Raw genomic sequence first — 19,425 nt, 5'->3', positions numbered from 1 at the left:
AATCACCCATCACTAATACCAGTTCTCATGCACCAATACTGCAGACACACTCACTCAACTGCTCCTAAAACACTTGCCTCTCAAGATCTTTCTTCTCATGACCATGCACATAAGCATCAACAATCACCCATCTCTCTCCATCAACTTTCAGTTTTACCCACATCAATCTAGAATTTACTTCCTTACACTCTATCACACACTCCCACAACTCATGCTTTAGGAGTAATGCTACTCCTTCCTTAGCTCTTGCCCTCACACCAACCCCTGACTTTACTCCTAGGACTTTTCCAAACCATTCTTCCCCTTTTATCCTTGAGCTTTGTTTCACTCAGAACCAGGGCATTCAGGTTTCTTACCTCAAACATACCGCCTATCTCCCCTTTCTTCTCATCTTGGTGACACCCACACACATTTAGAAACCCCAATCTGAGCCTTCAAGGAGGATGAGCACTCCCTGCTTGACTCCTGTTTCCTCTTTTAGAGATTGAAGTACAAGAAGAGGAAGGTTTCCAGCTCCCCGCACCCTTTAGTCGCCTTCTACGACAGGCAGGGAATAAGTGGGAAGTTATACATATGTATATATTTCATATTTGTTTGCTGTCTCACACATTAGTGATGTGGCACCAGGAACAAATGAAGAAAGGTCTCATTTGCTCACATTCATTTTTTATTGCTGTTGTGTAATGCACCAAAATCACAACCTCCTATCCACAATTTTGCCAACAAAGTAATGCCTACATCTTGGAACATTACATCCTTCACTGTTGTAAAATCAGTGATTTTAGAGATGATATTTACCAAACATTACAAGATATGTGCAAACATTTCATCAACAATGTTCTATCTCGGATACTTGAAAAGTTTTGTAAATTTGCTTATTGTAAATAGTTCTTTTCTCATTCAAGATAAGTGACCAAGTAATTTGCTAAATCATCAATTGTGTTACCTAAACCATGTTAACACTTTTCTCCCTTCTTTCTTTCTTTCATACTATTCGCCATTTCCCGCGTTAGCGAGGTAGCATTAGGAACAGAGGACTGGGCCTTTGAGGGAATATCCTCATCTGGCCCCCTTCTCTGTTCCTTCTTTGAGAAAAAAAAAAAAAAAAAAAAACAAGAGGGGAGGATTTCCAGCCCCCCGCTTCCTTCCCGTTTAGTCGCCTTCTACAACACGCAGGGAATACGTGGGAAGTATTCTTTCTCCCCTATCACTATGTAACCTATAATGTATCTCAATCATTGAGGCCCAGTCTCTGGACCATTTGTGTACTCTGTATTCTCTATTGCTCCTCCAATACGGATGCGCAGTAAATTAACCTCAATTGTGGCAAAAATCTATCAATTCTAATACACAACCAGTCCCCATAGATGTTTCTGTGGCTTCCCCTGTCTGCTTAAAATGCCCCAGGGTAGTTCACTGGCAGAAAGTCAACCCTAGCATACCACATTGCTACAGTTCACTCTTTCCCATGAATGCCTTTCACCCTCCTGTATGTTCAGGCTCCAGGTACTCAAAACATTCCACACTCCATGCTTCCATCCCTAATTTAGACTCCCCTTTATCCTTGTCCCCTTCACCTCTGACACAAAAATCTCTTTTGTCACCCTTTAATCACTCCTCTCTCCACACGTCTAACCCAATTCAGCACACCCTTTTTATCTCTTCCAACCACACTCTTCACATTGTAACATTTATCTCTTACCCATTTATTATGTACCTGATCAAACCAACATATTTACACTCCACTGCACAACCTCATCTATAGCCCATATCTCACATCCAAGCAACACTGTTGGAAATAAAATACCTTCAAACACCTATTTTGGAAAGAGGGGCAAGAATGTAGTCTGTTAAGGACCAGAGAGCGTGGGAAGTGAGTCAGTTGTTGTTCGCTGATGATACAGTGCTGGTGGCTGATTCATGTGTGAAACTGCAGAAGCTGGTGACTGAGTTTGGGAAAGTGTGTGAGAGAAGACAGTTGAGAGTAAATGTGAATAAGAGCAAGGTTATTAGGTACAGTAGGGTTGAGGGTCAAGTCAATTGGGAGGTAAGTTTGAATGGAGCAAAACTGGAGGAAGTGAAGTGTTTTAGATATCTGGGAGTGGATCTGGCAGAGGAGGGAACCATGGAAGCGGAAGTGAATCATAGGGTGGGGGAGGGGGCGAAAATTCTGGGAGCGTTGAAGAATGTATGGAAGTCGAGAACATTATCTCGGAAAGCAAAAATGGGTATGTTTGAAGGAATAGTGGTTCCAACAATGTTGTATGGTTGCGAGGCGTGGGCTATGGATAGAGTTGTGCGCAGGAGGGTGGATGTGCTGGAAATGAGATGTTTGAGGACAATATGTGGTGTGAGGTGGTTTGATCGAGTAAGTAATAATAGGGTAAGAGAGATGTGTGGTAATAAAAAGTGTGGTTGAGAGAGCAGAAGAGGGTGTTTTGAAATGGTTTGGGCACATGGAGAGAATGAGTGAGGAAAGATTGACCAAGAGGATATATGTGTCGGAGGTGGAGGGAACGAGGAGAAGTGGGAGACCAAATTGGAGGTGGAAAGATGGAGTGAAAAAGATTTTGTGTGATCGAGGCCTGAACATGCAGGAGGGTGAAAGGAGGGCAAGAAATAGAGTGAATTGGATCGATGTGGTATACCGGGTTTGACGTGCTGTCAGTGGATTGAATCAGGGCATGTGAAGCGTCTGGGGTAAACCACGGAGGGCTGTGTAGGTATGTATATTTGCGTGTGTGGACGTATGTATATACATGTGTATGGGGGTGGATTGGGCCATTTCTTTCATCTGTTTCCTTGTGCTACCTCGCAAACGTGGGAGACAGCGACAAAAAAAAAAAAGAAAAAAAAAAATTATTTTCACTCACAGATAACAATCTCTCTTTCCACATATTCCTCAATTCCTCTTCCTTGGTTCCATTCACTGCCAGGTCCACTCCCAGGTAACTAAAACACTTTACTTTCACCAAATTTTCTCCAAACTCACATCCTAACCACTTTACCTTCACCAAATTTTCTCCATTTAAACTAACATCCAAACCAACCTTGCATTTGTCTATTTTTATTTTCATCTCCCTCCCTTCACATACTCTCCAAAACTCAGATTTTTTACATGCCATTTATTGATCTGGAGAAAGCATAGGACAAGGCTGATAGAGGTGCCTCGTGAAAGGTCTCATGAATGTATGGTAAGGAAGGATAGCGACTGGAGTCGGTGAAAAGTTCTTATCAATAGTGTTTGAGCAGGAGAGGAGAGGGAGTGGTTCCAGGTGACTGTTGGTCTGCAGCATGGGTGTGTAATGTCACCATTCCCATTTAATTTGTTTATGGATAGGGTGGTGAGGGAGGCAAATGCAAGGGTTTTGGGGAGAAGCACAATAATGCAATATGTGGGAGGTGAGGGGAGCCTGCAAAGTGTGCCAGTTATTTGCTGATGACACAGTGCTGGTTACAGATTTGAAAAATTAACTGCATAAGTTGGTGACTGAGTTTGGGAGTGTGTGTGAGAGGAGGAAGTTGAGAGTAAATATGAATAAAAGCAAGGTTAGTGATTCAGATGGGCAGTGGTGAGGTTAGCTGGGGTAAGAGTGAATGGAGAAAACTTGGGAAAAGTAAAGTGCTTTAGATACCAGGAAGTGGAAATGGAAGCAAATGGAACCATGCGTGTAGAAGTGAGACACAGGGTGGGTGAGGGGAGTGAAAGTTCTTGAAGCATTGAGGAATGTGTGAAAAAAGAGGTTATCTGGGAGGAAGAAAATGGGTATGTTTGAAGGTATAGCAGTCCCTGTAATACTGTGTGGATGCCAGAAATAGGTTATACATGAGATGGTGCAGCAGAGGGTGGACGTGTAAGAAATGAAATGTTTGAAGACACTAAGTGGTGTAAAGTAGTTTGACTGAATAAGTAATTACAGGGTGTGAGAGAGGTGTGTTAATAAAAAGAGTGCTGAAATGGTTTGGACATCTGGAGAGACTGAGCAAGATGGTGGGGAGGTGGACATGGAGGATGTATTTATTGGAAGTAGAGGGAAAAAGGAGAAGAGAGATATCAAACTGGAGATGTTTGATTCAAACTTGAGATGGAAGGATGGAGTTAAAAAGATTCTGAGTGATCAAAGGTTTGAGCCGGCAGGAGGGTAAAAGGCGTGCACAAGATAAGAGTGAATTGGAATTTTAGTATATAGGGGTTGACGCACTCTCAATGGACTAAACCAGGGCATGTGAAGCAGCCACAAGAAACCATGAAAAGGTCTATGGGGCCTGGCTGTTGACAAGGGAAGTGGTTTTTGGTGTATTGCACATGACTGCTACAGAATGGATGAGAGTGAATGTGGCTTGTCTTCATCTATTCCTGGTGCTAATTCACTAATGCAGGAAATTGCAGTCAAGTATGAAGTTTGTATATATACTATATTCTAACTGTAAAAACTCAAGACATTACAGTAACACAAAAAAAGCTCAGCCAATATACAATTTCCAAAGTTAACTGCATTATCTTGTATTTACAGAGTGAAGTGTGCTCTCTCCAGCACATCATAACACATTGTATATTCTTTCTTGAACATTAACCTCCGGCTAAAGTTACCTTGTAGAGATCATTACTCTTCATTATGAGTTCAATGTCTTGTAACTCATCCTTAACCCCATCAAGATAGTCTGCATTTTTCAAGAAGTCTGGAGCATAACAGCACTTAAACGGCTCCATTGTAACCTCCAAACCTGTATCTGCATTAGAAAAAATATCTTAAGTAATTTATTACTGCTGAAATCATTATGAACAGAGTATAATCAAAATGTGAAATAACTGAGGACCACATTTGATGACTGAAATTTGGTGGGCCATTTTGAATTGTCCATTTGAACTGAGCTTACTTCTAACATTATTCAAACCACACAAACCTTCCATATCTAGATTAAAACTAAGTATGGTGCAGAATTTTAGACACAATGGAGGATTTATCAAGGGAGAGACATATAAATACCAAAATGATAAATCTCCTTATAGCAGTCCCCTTTCCAGCATTTTTTACTTTAAAGTCACATCTCCAATGAGGTGTTCCCAGTTCTTTGCAACATATTCTTAAACTCACACAATATCCCATTCATTGCACAGCAATTCAATTCTTTTTTCTATCTACCTTATTCTCTTCCTCATAAGCTCAACTTTTTCCCTTGTTTTCCTGGAATATCAAATAGCAGTGTCCTCCATTCCATTTGTGTTTCAACATCCAATCTTTCAACACTAAAGCCATTTGGGGAAATTTTAACAGCCTTACTGCCACTGACTTAAACAATCACCAATGCATTTGAAGAGGTTGACATTAATATTACAGTCAACATTACACTCTTTAAGGACTATGCAATTAACTAATTAATATTAATCATCAGTTTGTGTAAACATTAAACTTAACAATAAAACACTTATCACAGAAAAGAATGAGATTTACACATGGAAAATATCATAAAAAGCAAATTCTAAACTTATGAAAGGCTATTTCTTCTTACAAAGGAGGCTAGAGAGCAAGAGAAATGAAATAAAAGGCAAAATCCTAACATTAACCTGCAGGGAATCCCAAGATATTTCTCTAAAGGCAGGCTTATCTGAATGAACCACTGCAAACTGCCATCTCCTCCATGAAGCAAGGCAAATCAAGAGCTCCAATCTACATGACGTGTGCACACTTCATCAACATGGTTCTAAGCTGGAGAGGAAGAGCTAAGTAATAATAATAATAAAAGAAAAAAATCACTGGCTTCCTGTTCAGTAACAGCTTTCACACTCCAACACCCTTTTTTTCTTTCTCTCTTAATAGTGTCAGCCAATATGAATGGGAAATGAAGGCATAACCAAATAGGGACTGATGAGAAATTCTCTAACTTACAGCAGAAACAAAACTGGTTAGCGGGTTAGAATGAGGTGCCTGGAATATCCTCAAGAAGCACACAGCATTAATCCTGCAAATTCAGATACTCATTGATTGTGGCAGTCCTAAATACTATGTATATCTCCACAGTGGCACTTAAAAAAAATCCATGTCATATGAAAGAGTTCCTTTTTAAAACATAATATATAAGAAAATATTGTAGATATGTACTCATCTGTGAGATGAGGCTCACAGTGAATATATTTTCAGGTGAATCAAGGCCATCTTCATGGCCAACTCAGCAAGCTATATGACGCACTTTCACCATATGATGCAATTTGTATGCACTCGCTTTACTGTACCAATGTTATCGCTTTCTTAAACATATATGCTATTTCTCTACCCAATAATGGAATTTTTCCATCATAAATCATTAATTGCTTGGTATTTACCATATATGTACAATTTTTTCATACCTGATTGCAGTTTCCTGTGTTAGTGAGGTAGCACCAGGATGCGACGAAGAAAGCCTGCATTCACTCACATCCATTCTCGCGCTGTCTTGTGCAAAGCACTGAAACCGTAGCCCCCTATCCACAACAAGCCTGTATGTTCAAGTCCTGATCAGTGAAAATCTTTTTCACTCCATCCTTCCATGTTCAAATTGGTCTCACCCTTTTACCTGCTCCCTCCAATTCTGACACATATAACCTCTTTGTCAACCTATCCTCACTCATTCTTTCTATATGTTTAAACCACTTCAGTACACCGTCTTCAGCTCTCTTAAACACGCTTTTTAATGCCATACCTCTCTCTTCCCCTTTTATTACTTAATCAAAACACTTCACACCACATATTGTCCTTAAAGATTCAATATCCAACACATCCACCCTCCTCTGCACACCCTTATCTTGCATCTATACAATATTGTTTGAACTACAATACCTTCAAACATGCCCATTTCTGCCCTCCCAGATTACAACTCTTTTCACACATTTATCAATGCTCCTAGAAAATTTGGCATCTCACCCACCCTGTGACTCACATCTACTTCCATGGTTGTCCACTCTGATGTCTAAAATGCTACACTGACTCCAAATTTTCTCCATTCAAACTCATAAAACAACTAACCTGTCCCAGTACATAGGCATATATATTTACATCTTTATACTGTACTCTCTTGTTCTAAGTAATTACTTTTCATATGGTACACTTTAAAACATGGATCCTGAAACACTTAATTCCTCATCACAATTCATTTCAATCTCTTTTCCTATATACATTATAAAGTAAACCACTTTCTACATCACAAAACAAATATTTCACCTCATGTGATGACTGAACTTGGACAGCCTGCTGCTTGGAGATGTTCACGGTGTTTCCTTCACTAAACAATAACAGTGATTTGTCAACCACTATCATGCCCGTCAAATCACTATCAAAATACTCTACAAAATAGTCCAGCTCTTCAGAATTCTCACCTGTTATACGTAATTATCCTCATCAAAAACATGTTGTGTTGCAATGAAGTTGGCAACATCCATCCATGCCCATAAGGCAAAGGGCAGATGTGACAAAGCACCCATCACCCTCAAATTGGGACAAGGGTCATCTTCATCCTCACTGCTGGCAATATCATGCTCATCTTCCTCCTTTCTTCATTTTTCTACATCTTCATAAAAACTATATTCACTTGATTCATCATCACTCTTCTCCAAATGTCTGAGACATGCATATCATACAAGCCTTTGTAATAATTTGGCTTATCTTATGCATCTCGCATGTGGTAAAGTTGTTATACCATATGCTTTGGCACTGATAGCACTGGTCACTTAAGTTGTTATACCGTATGCTTTGGCACCCTGATAGCTACCGGTCACTCAAGTGGATGAAATGCAGGTTAAGGCATGGAAAGACCCTATGAGATGCCAGTAACTGAATTCTGAATAATTAACACCTTTACAGTTCCATGCACACTTTTTAAAAGTGAATTCCACAATTGGGATGCTACCAGTTAACTCCTGGATGTGGCATTTTCCATAAATGGGGCATCAACAGTTAATGATGTAATGGATGACAAAAGAGCTGGAACAGCTCCACAGTCCTCTAAAAATAACTATTGCAGTAATAGGCTTCTCAAATATGCTAGACTGCAGGCCACCTGTTTTGACACGGTGGACATTTGGTATTTGAAATAGGATATAACTTCAAGATGAAACTGTTGATACGTAAAGTAATGTACCTTAACCATTAATCCTTATCTACTCCAGCCATTTACTTCTGTGAGCTGAACAGCTCCTCTATTTACACATCAAGTTTTATGTCTCTATTTCAAGGCTGTGTGCTAAGCAGGGGAAATAGCTGAGGTGATTACATGTCATAAATTCTCTCCACATTCAATTATCCTCCAGCCATGCAACTGACAACAAATCCTTTAAGTTTTCTTGTAAGAAAATTGAGCGTGGATCTTAGTGTGATTTAAAGGACTAAGCACATGATCTTGAATTACTTGACATTGATGATCTGTATTATTGTGTGGAAAATGATTTTAAGGGCATAGCCTCTTCCAGCATTGACAGTTGACCAAGATGAAATAGGAGAAAGTGTTTCTAGCAAAAGCAGAGGAAGTATTGTCTACACATGCCTGACCTTGACAACAATAAAAGTGGCCAGTCCAGCTAGTAAATCTCCAAATGTTTATAATTTGCTTTCATGAAAAAAATCATCAATGAATCATAATGTCTATAAAAAGATTTACTGTATATGATAAATCACTAAAATCAATAATTAGCAGTTTACAGTAAGTAAAATAAATGACAGAATATGCCTAGGTACAACTCACTTCATGCTCATGCTATACCCACAAACTTTTTAGCACACTGTGCCGTAACACCTACAAAACTTCAATCCATGAATATAGCGGATTAAATATACTTTTCAAAAGATTTTTTTTCATTTTCATATGAATAGCTTTGAAATGCTAAGGTTAAAATACCTTTCTTAAATAACTTGAAAAACTAAATTTTCAAGGCTGGAAAAGAAACTTTAGTTAAGGGGTCACTAATATTGGAAGTTTGGTGGAATGAAGGATGATGAGACAATCTCTAAAATGGTCAACTGTGATCCAAACAGGATTTCATGGTTTTTAGGAGACAGACAGTTATGAATGCTCTCTTTCTTCTAAATAAAAATAACAATGTCTTTGTTGACAAACTGGCTATTTCATTCTCTGGGAACATTTTGGAGTTAAGGCACTGCCTTACCTAATCCAGGTCTTGATGAAAATGGAAGTTGTTCTTGTGATATGTAATGGCATGAATTTCAATCACTCTATGTCCTATGGCTAGAGCAAAGATAAAAAGTAAAAAGATTAAAAAGACCAGGAAAACTGGATAAGAAAGTATTAGACTGATGTAGATCCAGAAAGGTAAGTGAAAAGTTTCAGGATAATAAGAAACTATACTGGAAGGTGAAAAAGGAAAGATGTGGATGTAAGAGTGGAAATGTTGATGTGAGAAGTAAGGAAGGGAAATTGCTGAATCAAAAGTAAGTAAAAGGAAGATTGAAAGAGTATTTTGAAGAACTGATGAGTGTGGGAGAAGTGGAGGCAGCATTTGTTGCATGCATAGGTATGGTGGAGGGAAGGAAGAGGATACAAGTGCAGGGGCCTATAGCTAAGGACAAAAGAAGGGCAATAACGAGGGTGAACATAGGAAAGGCACCTGGAGTGGATGGGATTACGGCTCAAGTGCTGAAGTATGAAGGAGAAAGTGTGATAACGTGGATACATCTTACATGCAATTTAGCATGGAAACAGAATTGGGTGAAAGCTATCATTGTTCCTTTATTCAAATGAAAAGGTGCGAAGGATGTATGTAGCAATTATAGGGGAATAAGTCTGCAAGTATACTGGGAAAAGTGTATGCAAGAATATTAATTGACAAAGTGATGGAAAAGACTTAACACAGAATAAGTGAAGAGCAAGGGGGTTTTAGGAAAGGTAGGGGATGTGTGGATCAGATTTTTGTAATAAAGATGACTGTGGAAAAGTATTTAGTGAAAGATAAGAAGTTGTATGCAGCTTTTATGGATCTAGAGAAAGCGTATGAGTCGAGTGGAATGCTTTGTCAATGAGTTAGGGATATATGGTAAAGGGGAACAACTGTTGGAGAGTGTAAAAGCCTTCTATACAGAAGCAAATGCATATGTAAAAGTGGATGGAAAGCTGAGCAAAAGTTCTGGGATAAATGTAGGTGTAAGACAGGGCTGTGTGATGTCACCGTGGCTATCTAATATAAATATAGATGGATTGATGAGAAAGATGAAAGCAAAACTAAGGAAAAGGGGTGGTGAGATATGGTGGCTAGTGGCAAGCCTGTTTGCGGATGATACCATGTTGTTTGCGGAGAGTGAAGAGGAGATGCAGAAGGTTGTAAGTGTGTTTTATGATGTGTGTAAGCAGAGGAGATTGAAGGTAAATGCAAGTAAAAGTAAAGTAATGGTGTTTGAAAGGAAACGGAGTGAAAATATAGATTCTGTAAAACCAAATAGAGTGAGAGAAGAAAGTGTACTAAATTGTGCTGTGGATATGGGGGAAAAATACTGGAAGAAGTGAGTGAATTTAAGTATCTAGGTGCTGTCTTGGGTAAGTGTGGTGATATGGAAGGAGAGATTAGGGACAGAGCAGTACAAGGTAGAAGAGTCAATTAGTCCCTTATAAGAAAAATGAAGGGTAGAAGTTTAAGTATGGAAGTGAAGAGAGAATTAAAGGACAGCATAATCCTCCCAACCCTGACCTATGCAGCTGAAACATGGATGTGGAATAAGGCACAGAGGTCAAGGATCCAGGCTGTGGAAATGAGCTATCTGAGAAAAGCATGCAGTGTGGCTAGATGGAATGAAGAAAGAAATGAAAGGGTGTATGAGAGACGTAGTATGGCAAGGAATGCAAAAAGAATAAATTGTGGCGTGGTGGAATGGGTGAAATGTAATACTTTGAGGTGGTCTGGGCATGTGGAAAGAATGCAAGACAGGGACTTTACAAGGAGAGTGTATGATAGTACAATTAAAGTGGTTGGTGTGGTGGAAGACCACCTGTGACATAGGCAAATAGGGAGGAGGAATACTGGAGGAAGAGAAACAAAGGAAGAATGTGGGAAATAGTGTATGTGAGGGAGGCATGTAAGGACAGTGATAAGTAGAGACTTTTGCCATGGCCACCCCTTGATGGGAGTTCCCAGAGTGAACGGGCATCAGAGACATAGATAGATAGATAGATCCACTATTCTCATACTGCAGAAGTGTTTCTTTATGTTGTTTCTTTTTACTTTTATAGTTTCATATGCTTGTTCCAAATCATAGTTTCGTATGCTTGTTCCAAATCAAAGATCAAAAGCCATTCTCATAAACAAAGACCTCAAATACAAAGAATAAATGAAAATCAAGCTGATGCCATCACTGTCTTATAAAGATATAACAATGTACTTCCAATGTGTCTCATGGCAAAGCCAAAAATAAGAGGGAGCAATAATCATCCAACATCTACTGAGGCCAGAAACAAACACAAAGACACTGTAAGCTCACCAACATCAAACAATGATATGTAGGTCTGAAAAGCAACTGTGAACAAATGTTAAGTGAATGATTATGAGCCTCTTGTTTCCATCTTACTTCAGCAACATGATGTCAGATGCCAGGGTTGACTGCTGTATGGTCACTCAATTCTCAAAGAGAGCATCTGCCAGCCTCAATTTTAATCCCTAACAAGCAAATGTTCTTTAGATGTTCACAGGACTCTGTCTATTGGCAAGGGGAAAAATTCAGTGTAATTTAACAACAGAATTGATCAGAACTCAAAAGTTAAGATCAATTAGAATTCAAACATACATATGATCAAGTATAACACTATATGCCTTCTCCATGAAGAGGCTGTTGGACATAAAATGTTACCACCTGTTCATATCTTTCAATGCAACAAATAAGAATTTTTCCAAAAATTTGGATTAGTTCTTTCTCAAAAGGCCTAGAGATGGCAGTAACCACATTTTTCAATAACTGTGCACAGAATATACATACAGGAAACCTAGCCTGGTCTTTAGAATTACAAAACAGATCTGAGAAGTTGTTTATGAAGAACTACATCACTGACAGGGTCTCCATTCAAATGCTGAAAGAAAAACATGCAATCAAAACTCGATAACAGTCCTAAAGGTTTAAAAACTAATCGATAAACTTATGACCAAATAACAATCAACGGATCATGTAAATTCTTACCTTTACATAGTGGCACTTGCTCTTCAGTCCAATGCTTATGTATTTCATTTTTGCAACTGTCATCAACATACAATGAATTGAGTTCTGTAGTGACACCTGATGTTGATCCACAAGTATGACTTTCAATTACTTCTTCATCCTTTGTCTTTTTCATTTCATGTGGACTGTTGCAACCATCATCAGATGCTTGAGTACCATCTTCAGGCTTAAGTACATCAACTGTAGCATCAGATTTACTTTCAGCGACATCTACCTCGCACGATACTTTCTCCTGAGGTTGACTTTTAATCTCAGTACCCAAACTCTGGTTGTGCTTCTTCCTATTCCTTCTCCTCTTCTTTTTACCTGATACAGTTTGATTACTTCCTTGTTCCAAAGGCTGGTTAAGAAAAGGCACATTTTCACTTACAGTCCCATTCTTACTCTTACTGTCAAGCATACTATCCTTCCCCTCAGAGTCTCTTTCCTCCTTCCCACTATTTTCATTAGTGCTAATGATTCCAGCCCCATTCTGTGATGTATCTAGGGCATTAACACTATCTTGTGATTTCTCTTTGTGTTCTCTGTTGCGCTTCTTATGTCTATTCCTATGTTTTTTCTTCTTGTTCAAATTATTTTCTGCTCCTGTATTTTGGGTTGGAGTTCCACCTTCCTCTAAAGGCAGCACTTTCACAAGCTCATCATTCTTTTTCTCACTATCATTACTCTCTTGTTTTACTAATTGAGCAGAAGAGGGTAAAGTATCAACATTAGTCCCATTCTCTCCAACACCTAATAAATCCTTTTTCTCACTTTCAGGCAAGTTACTATTCCTTTCAATGCCTCCTTTCTCACCCTTTGCACTTTCAGTATCTTTACTGGCTTCAACACCATTCTCTTGTAATCCACTTGGTGAATCAATACAGCCTTGTGCTGCCTCTTTGTTAAATTTTCTTTTTCTGTTCCTTTGCCTTTTCCTCTTCTTAGGACTACTTCCCACCTCCACATTTTGGGTTCCATTTTCCTCATCAATTGAAAGTTTAGTTTTCTTAACTGCATGCTCGTCATTTTTCTCCTCAATATTTGTTTGATTATTTTCTTGGTTCAAATCAGTAACATCCACTAATCTGCTCTTATCACAACTTTCAAGGCTTCTTTTCCTATTCTGTGTTCTTTCATTATCTTCAATTACTTTGGTCCCATTTTCTTGTACATCATGTGGTAATACAATATCACTTTGTGGTTCCACTTTATCTTTGTCATGTCTTTTCCTTCTATTTCTGCGTCTTTTCTTTTTATTTGTACCTATTCCTTCTCCTAAATTTTGGGGTGGATTACTCTCATTTTCAATGGCTGTGATCTTCATTAACTTAGGAATAGGCTCATCACTGTTTGCCTCTGTCTTTTTATCAATGCCATCACCAACAGAGGGGGTGTTTTCAGCCACAGTGCCTGAGTGGTTTCTCTTTCTTTTTCTGTTTCTCCTTTTTTTCCCAGGTAATGGTACAGGCTGCACATCATTCACAACTGACGTATTAGCAGCTGGATCAGGTGTCTGACTAGGACAGACATCACCCTCGGAAACTGATGTCTTTTTCTTATTCTTCCTTTTCTTTCTCTTCTTCTGAGTTTCAGACTTCTCTTGTGCATTACCCTGTATAGTGGTCACATCTAAGTTACCTTGACTAACATGTGATAATTCAGGCTTAACATCCTTCAAATTGGTTGCATTTGAATCATCTTCCTTAACAGTTTGTATTCCAGCATCTAAGCTGCTGTCGGCTGCCTTGGATTTGTTTCTATTACGTCTTCTTGTTCTCTTCTTTTGGGCATTACTAGACATTACTGGTGTAGCATCTTCGGCATTAGAAACTACTGAAACAGGTCCTTCTCCACTGGGCCCAACTGTATTACCAGAATTGGATATATTCTTGCTATCATCTTTCTTGTTTTCTGTTTCAATATCCCCTTCACTCTGGACAACCTTTGAATTCTTATTTCTTTTACGTCTACGAATCCTTTTTTTCTTTTGAGCCTCATTCTGACTTGGTGTATCCAATTTCATCACTGAAAGACCTGCTGCATTAGATCCTGGATTAGCTGGTTCAGATACAGTAGGACCTCCTGTTACATCACTTGGTGCGACCTTCTTAAATTTTTTGGAACGTCGCTTTTTCTTTTTTTCAATATGTGCTTCCAAGTTGTTTTCATTTTCAAATGTCTCCACTCTTGTCATTCTGAAAGATAATGCCATAAAAATCAAATCAAAGTTCAATATTTTACTTAATTCTATAATGGAATAGTATTCTTTTTTATTTTATTATACTTTGTCGCTGTCTCCCGCATTTGCGAAGTAGCGCAAGGAAACAGACGAAAGAAATGGTCCCAACCCCCCCCCCATACACATGTATATACATACGTCCACACACGCAAATATACATACCTACACAGCTTTCCATGGTTTACCCCAGACGCTTCACATGCCTTGATTCAATCCACTGACAGCACGTCAACCCCGGTATACCACATCGCTCCAATTCACTCTATTCCTTGCCCTCCTTTCACCCTCCTGCATGTTCAGGCCCCGATCACACAAAATCTTTTTCACTCCATCTTTCCACCTCCAATTTGGTCTCCCTCTTCTCCTCGTTCCCTCCACCTGCGACACATATATCCTCTTGGTCAATCTTTCCTCACTCATTCTCTCCATGTGCCCAAACCACTTCAAAACACCCTCTTCTGCTCTCTCAACCACGCTCTTTTTATTTCCACACATCTCTCTTACCCTTACGTTACTCACTCGATCAAACCACCTCACACCACACATTGTCCTCAAACATCTCATTTCCAGCACATCCATCCTCCTGCGCACAACTCTATCCATAGCCCACACCTCCCAACCATACAACATTGCTGGAACCACTATTCCTTCAAACATACCCATTTTTGCTTTCCGAGATAATGTTCTCGACTTCCACACATTCTTCAAGGCCCCCAGAATTTTCGCCCCCTCCCCCACCCTATGATCCACTTCTGCTTCCATGGTTCCATCCGCTGCCAGATCCACTCCCAGATATCTAAAACACTTCACTTCCTCCAGTTTTTCTCCATTCAAACTCACCTCCCAATTGACTTGACCCTCAACCCTACTGTACCTAATAACCTTGCTCTTATTCACATTTACTCTTAACTTTCTTCTTCCACACACTTTACCAAACTCAGTCACCAGCTTCTGCAGTTTCTCACATGAATCAGCCACCAGCGCTGTATGATGCCTTGTTAAAATTCACTGCACATTTCAAACGGTTGTGGAAAAGACGATGTGAAATGTCTATAATCCTGTAAACACTTATAAGTCAAAGAATATGCATATCTGTCTATCTATCTATCAATATCTCTGATGCCTATTCTCATCTGGAAATCCCTCAAGGGGGTGGCCACGGCAACAGAGTCTACATAACTAGTGAACTCACTCCAGTGCCACTTCTTAGTCTTTAGCCACTGTGTGACCATCATCTAGATTCATTTAAAAAGCACATGGCTGAAGTGTTTATGCAGGATGGTGCTTCCCTCCATATCCACAGCAGAATTCAATACACTTTCTTCTTTCACTTAATATGGTTTTAGAAAATCTATACTTTATCTCTGTTTCCTTTCAAACACCATTACTTTACTTTTACTTGCATTTACCTTCGATCTCCTCCACTTACACACATTATAAAACAAAGTTACAACCTCCAGTAACTCCTCTTCAATCTCTGCAAACAACACAGTATCAACCACAAACAGGCTTACAACTAGCCACCACATCTCACCACCACACTCCATCTCTGAACTCCTTTTCCGTAGGTTTGCTTTGATCTCGGGACCTGAACATGCAAGAGGGTGGAAGGCACGCAAGGAATAGAAAGAATTGGAACTATGTGGTATACCAGGGTCGACGTGCAGTCAATTGATTGAACCAGGGCATGTGAAGCACCTGGGGTAAACCATGGAAAGTTTTGTGGGCCTGGATGTGGAAAGGGAGCTGTGGTTTCAGTGTATTATTCATGACAGCTAGAGACTGAGTGTGAACGAATGTGGCCTTTGTTGTCTTTTCCTAGCCCTACCTTTCCTTGCGTTACCTTGCTAATGCGGGAGACAGCGAAAAAGTATAAGATATAAACACATAGTATTCGAATAGTTATTTCCTATTAGCCAGGCCCATAGCCTAGCGGTAGCATTCCCGCCTGTTACACAGGGGTCCCGGATTCGATCCTGGCTGTTGGAGGTTTGTATGTTCTATGCACTTTGTCCGTATTCATATACCTTCGCACTGTACAATTAGGTTCGGTAAAATGCTATCTACTGGCTATGTGCGCCTGTTGGGAAAAGACCGGTGTAGACACCTTTGTTCACCAACGTGAGACAAAGGGTAGTCGAGTATACAGTATTCAAATAGTTATTTCACGTGTGGCAGGGTGGCAACAGGAATGGATGAAGGCAGCAAGTATGAATATGTACATGTGTATATATGTATATGTCTGTGTATGTATATGTATGTATACGTTGAAATGTATTGGTATGTATGTGTGCATGTGAGGGCATTTATGTATATACATGTGTATGCGGGGGTGTTGGGCCATTCTTTCGTCTGTTTCCTTGTGCTATCTAGCTAACCGGAAAGACGAAGAATGGCCCATCCACTCATAAACACACATATATACATAAATGCCCATACACACACATATACATATCAACATATACATACATACACAAAGACATACATATATACACATATACATATCCATGCTTGCCTTCATCCATTCCTGTCGCCATCCCGCCACACAGGGAAATAGCATCACTACCTCCTGCTTCAGCAAAGTAGAGCCAGGAAAACAGACAAAAAAGGCCACATTCATTCACACTCAGTCTCTAGCTGTCATATGTATACATTAAAAAGCCTCAGTGACATCACACAGCCCTGTCTAACACCTACACGTATCCCAAAACTTTTGCTCAGCTCTCCATACACTCTTATACACAAATTTGCTCCTGTATAGAAGACTTTTGCACCATCCAATAGTCTTCCCCCTGTACCATATATCCTTAACACATCCCACAAAGCATTCCACTCAACTCTGTCGTACACTTTCTCCAGATCCATTAAAGATGCATAAAACTTCTTACCTTTCATTAAATACTTTTTCACAGACATCTTTCCTACCAAAATCTAATCCACACACCCCCTACCCTTCCTAAAACCCTCTTGCTCTTCACTTATTCTGCATTCAGTCACTTCTATCACTTTATTAATTAATATTCTTGCATACACTTTTCCTGGGATACTCAACAGACTTATTCCCCTATAATTGCTCCATACATCCTCTGCATCTTTTCACTTGAATAAAGGAACAATAACAGCTTTCACCCAATCCTCAGGTACAACCTTGTTTCCATGCTGAACTACATATAAAATGTATCCACTATCACACTTTCTCCTCCATACTTCAGCATTTCAGCCATAATCCCAATCACTCCAGATGCCTTTCCTACATTCAGCCTCATTATTGTCCTTCTTACCTTCCTTTTTTCTATAGGCCCCTGCACTTGTATCATTTTCCTTTCCTCTTCCATACCCATGCATGTAACAACTGCTGCCTCCCCTTCTCTGACATTTACCAGTTCTTAAAATACTCTTTCCATCTTCCTTTCACTTCCTCCTTTTGATTACACAATTCCCCTTCGTTAATTCTCACATTAACATTTCCACTCTTACATCCACCTCTTTCCTTTTTCACCTCCTTCCAGTAGAGTTTCTTATTATCCTAAAACCTTTCACTTAACTTTCTTCCAAAATCTTCTACTCTTTATTTACTTTCCTCTATCAGCTTCTTAACATTCTACTTACAGATTTTGTAATCTTGCCCCCTCCTCTGCTGAACTTCCATTGGTTCCACTGTACATTCCTACTGAGCAATCTACTAAATGCCTTTTTCTTCTCTTTCACAGCATTTCTAATCTCTTCTGTTCACCATGCATTGCTATTTCTATTCCTGTATCTCACTACCTTGTATCCAACGACTGATTCTACAACTTTTACTAGTATTTCTCTAAATATTCTACAAACCTAGTTCACACAGGACTGCATTCCTACATTCACTGCACTTCCATCGAAGCATTCAGTTACTTTCCTTTCATACTCCCCCATGCATTTTTCCCTATTCATCTTCTTGCTTGCCAACACTTTCACCCTCCAATCATCCTTATATCATACCTCCACTTCTTCCAGATCCACATCCCTCAGAACCACAAAACGGTCAATCAAAGCCCTTTGCTCTTCTCTTCCATCACTCCTCATCCATGATATCTGTGGATCATCTTGTGCTGAAAAATGTGTTTGTAAGGAACAAAGCCCTCTCTGCAAAACCATTTAAAAGATAGCATCCATTCTCATTCACTTCAGGCACCATCCATTTACCAACTATCTCACCAATTCCATCATATCCTACTTTTGCATTCATGTCACTCAATACGACCACGTTTCTCTCACTCCCATAACCGTTTATATAATCATTCAGTCCCTCGTACAGTTTTTATATTCACAGATGCATATACACAGATCCATGCCTATTTCACAATCCTAAATTTCCTTTCACCCAAACTACTCTACGCAAAGCCTCACTACTCTATACCACTACGACTAAATCTACGTTGTTCACTGATATTCATTCCTTCAAAATCCATTGCTTAAAACTGGAATGTCCCTTTACAACTTTACTCCCTGAACATTACACACGCATTATAAAACCAAATGAAACAATCGTTTCGAAGTACTGCTCAAATGAAAACTGACATTTTGAGATGAAGACAAAATGTCATTGCAAAATAAGAAAGAAACCTACGAGTTTGACTTAAGATCACGTTACGCAGTTGTGGTCTAAAGTATGTTACGTAATCTTTAGTCTTTACTCACAATCTCCCTATCCTTCAAAGACCTACTTACTTTGCGTAACTAAAACTTGTAAATATCACACATTTTTCACCTTCCTCTTTTGCAATGACTTTACTGACTGCAAATACATTCATATAATATTCGTCCATTTTCCCTTAAGTTAAATGTGACAATAACTAAACTGGTAAGAATTAAAACCTAACTTAGCACATATGACAAAGCTTTTCAACAAGTCCATCTTTAGAGCAGTCTAAACATCCAAATCCCAATACCTTCAACATTCAGGATGGAGGCAGGCGGGCGGCTTGTCAATTCGCTCTCATACGTACCTACTCGTCGCCCAGATTGTTTACACGTGCAGCAGAGGAT

General features: G+C 39.4%; 1 protein-coding gene across 3 annotated transcripts in view; it reads right to left on the bottom strand.

Moving 5' to 3' along the window:
- The window catches only part of sud1 (Prolyl 3-hydroxylase sud1), a 58,427-nt gene extending 39,002 nt beyond the window's left edge, over positions 1–19,425 (bottom strand). The window contains exons 1-3 of one of the 3 annotated variants that reach the window (XM_071665514.1): positions 19,386–19,425; positions 12,144–14,359; positions 4,592–4,731 (exon numbers count right to left, since the gene is read on the bottom strand). In XM_071665514.1, the coding sequence (XP_071521615.1) occupies positions 4,592–4,731; positions 12,144–14,358 (2,355 nt within the window). In that variant the 5' untranslated portion in view covers position 14,359; positions 19,386–19,425. Of the gene's footprint in view, positions 1–4,591; positions 4,732–12,143; positions 14,360–18,012; positions 18,700–19,328 lie in introns of those variants that run through there. The other 2 variants (XM_071665513.1, XM_071665512.1) reach the window with 2 other exon arrangements.

This window comes from Panulirus ornatus, chromosome 10 (genome assembly GCF_036320965.1).
Source record: "Panulirus ornatus isolate Po-2019 chromosome 10, ASM3632096v1, whole genome shotgun sequence".
NCBI classification, from domain to species: domain Eukaryota; kingdom Metazoa; phylum Arthropoda; class Malacostraca; order Decapoda; family Palinuridae; genus Panulirus; species Panulirus ornatus.
This window is presented reverse-complemented; position numbering and strand designations above follow the sequence as displayed.